The sequence below is a fragment of the Montipora foliosa genome, chromosome 12 (genome assembly GCF_036669935.1).
Source record: "Montipora foliosa isolate CH-2021 chromosome 12, ASM3666993v2, whole genome shotgun sequence".
Lineage (NCBI taxonomy): Eukaryota > Metazoa > Cnidaria > Anthozoa > Scleractinia > Acroporidae > Montipora > Montipora foliosa.
Genome location: NC_090880.1, coordinates 20,115,284 through 20,117,783, shown reverse-complemented (window position 1 = coordinate 20,117,783; position 2,500 = coordinate 20,115,284). Strand labels below are relative to the sequence as shown.

General features: G+C 42.2%; 1 protein-coding gene across 1 annotated transcript in view; it reads left to right on the top strand.

Annotated features, from left to right (window-relative positions):
- The window catches only part of LOC137980944 (protein sidekick-1-like), a 26,119-nt gene that overhangs the window by 13,061 nt on the left and 10,558 nt on the right, over positions 1-2,500 (top strand). The window contains exon 6 of the mRNA XM_068828328.1: positions 1,073-1,372. Within this exon, the coding sequence (XP_068684429.1) occupies positions 1,073-1,372 (300 nt within the window). The remainder of the gene's footprint in view (positions 1-1,072; positions 1,373-2,500) is intronic.

Sequence of the window (2,500 nt, the reverse complement as noted above, 5' to 3'; positions counted from 1 at the left end):
GTAGAGTACGGTTCCCACCAAATTAAGGCCAATCAGATTGGGCCTTAGTAACCACAACGCCTCTGATTGGTCTGCAACTATTACGTAAGCGCACGAAGGAATGCTCGTGCTTAATGCAAAATTATGGATCGTGCAAGGAAAACAATACCGCTAAGTTAAATTCCAGCAAAAATCTGCAAGTAGCTATGCTAAAATAGCCCCGGATAATAGGTACCTTTACATCGGAGGACGACGACGATTACGAGTACGAGTTTTCCGTTGTAAGCACTCGCACTTCGAAAAATGTTGACCTCCAAACCTTATGCGCATACTCGTACTCGTTGTCGTCATAGTCCTCCGATCTAAAGGTTTCTATGACCGAAAACTGATGGGCAGCATTCCATCGTAGATCGAGACTTCTGGGTTATGGATGCAATCCAAGCTGTGCCAATGGGGACAGGATTGAGTTTCGTGCAATCCTACAATCCGCGTCAAAAGAGTTCGGGACATCTGCCAAATTTTGGGCGAAAAGTAGAGAATTTACTGTACATGCTTCCATCATTATATGAGCAACGCGTGTTCTTCTTTCGCTGTCTTTTTCACACTCCCCTCCCCCCAGAAAATGTTGAAACACAACCTCGCCCCTAGGGTCTCTCTTCTTCCCTTCCTTTGGAAAAAGAGAGACCCTGGGGACAAGGTTGGTTGAAACATGCGAGCGATCGATGAACCGTTCTTTATTTTCGGAGACTGTGAAAAATCAACATTGTAATGGGGGAGGGGGGAAAGCGGGAATTGTCCCAAGAGTTTTGACCAGGATTGTAGTTTCAACATAAAATAAAGAACACATAGTCATCTAAATCACTGAAAGTTATCCCTCATGAATCCGTTGTAATATTGGTGCTAAATATGAACCCATTGATCTAAAGTTTCTTTGCTAACTGGCTCTATGGCGTAAGGCTATGCACATAAATAAATTAAATGAAAGGTTGCGTTAAGATTCTGTTCCTGGATCATTGGACGTTTGGCCGATTAGATTGCACAAGTCATGAATGGACTTTCACAAGATTAATTGATTTGTACTTGGTCTCTTTAGCTCCTAAGGTATCACCCGGGAAATTTCAAGGCCTTAACGCAAGCTCGACATCGATTGCTTTAAGCTGGGACCCTATTCCACCAAGCCAAGTTGCCGGAGTGCTCAGGTATTTTCACATCACATATCGCCAGCTTAACACCGACGATAACACAACTCATAACATTACAGTGCCCATTACGAATCTCTCGCTTGTGATAACTAATCTACGAAAATACACCAACTACAGTCTGAAGATCAAAGGAGCGACGAAATTCCCAGGGATTAACTCTCAACCGATCATTGTCTCTACCGATGAAGATGGTGAGTGAAACATTTCTTCTATTTTGCATGCTGAAAATCCTTGTATAAGCTGTTCCAGAAATATCTCTTTGCATCGTCCAAATCTGAAGCCCCGCCCCAGGGATTTTGGAAAATAAAGGAATATGGCTTATTTGAACTGGGGAACAGGGGAACAAAAACAAAATATCTTAGGGAACAAGGGAACATAAAACATTTTAGGCATGAAAAAGCTGAGAACAAGTTTGGAAGTAATTTCGGGAACAAGGGGACACAAGCAAATTGTTAAAGGAAACCAGGGAACGAGCCCTGGTCAAATGTTAGGGGGCCCAAAAAATTACTACATAATCAAGAGAAAATGAGGGAACAGAGAAGGAGGCTCCCGGTCCAGCCCTTGGAATATGTCATGTCCACGAAAGTTTTTTTTAGACGAGCGGAAGTCTTCCGAGACGTCCGCATGCAGGCCAACCTCGGTCCGATGTTTGAAAGAAAATATATATTCATCAGCCTTCCACGCGCGCCATCATTTTCTCTTTTCACTAAGAACCTGAGAGCGAGGCAAGACTGCATGCGGACGTCTCAGAAGACAGACTTCCGCTAGAACAAAGACTTCCGCTCGTCTAAAAATAACTTTCGTGGACATAACATATCCCGACCAACGCCTTGAGCCTCCCTCTCTGTCCCCTCATTTTCTCTTGACATAATTCAAATTTAGAAAAGTTCTCAAGCAAATTAGCTAACTAATGAACGATTAGATGGTATCGTATGAATACAACGAGTGGTTCGTCTCCTTGACGTTCATTCGTTTCTAAAGCTGCAAATGTATCTTGTAAGTCGGCATTATCTTACTCAGTTTGCACCCTGAAAAAAGGTTCTTGAAAAATAGACGGTTTTCAATCGACAAACCTGGCCATCAAAACTATAACGTCTGCTTAGGCCAGTCACAGATCCAAAGAGTTAGCGGAGCTGGTAGCAAGAATAGTGAAACATGGGTGGATTTCCATTTTCATTCTAAAAATAGGATAAAATTGAAAACAAGAAAGGAATGTAGGAGAAGCATTCAAAGCTGTATCAGCAATCATTAATAATTCACTTCTGACAATGTATTTTTGAATGTTGGCTGTATATCCAGAACAATTTTCTACTGATGGA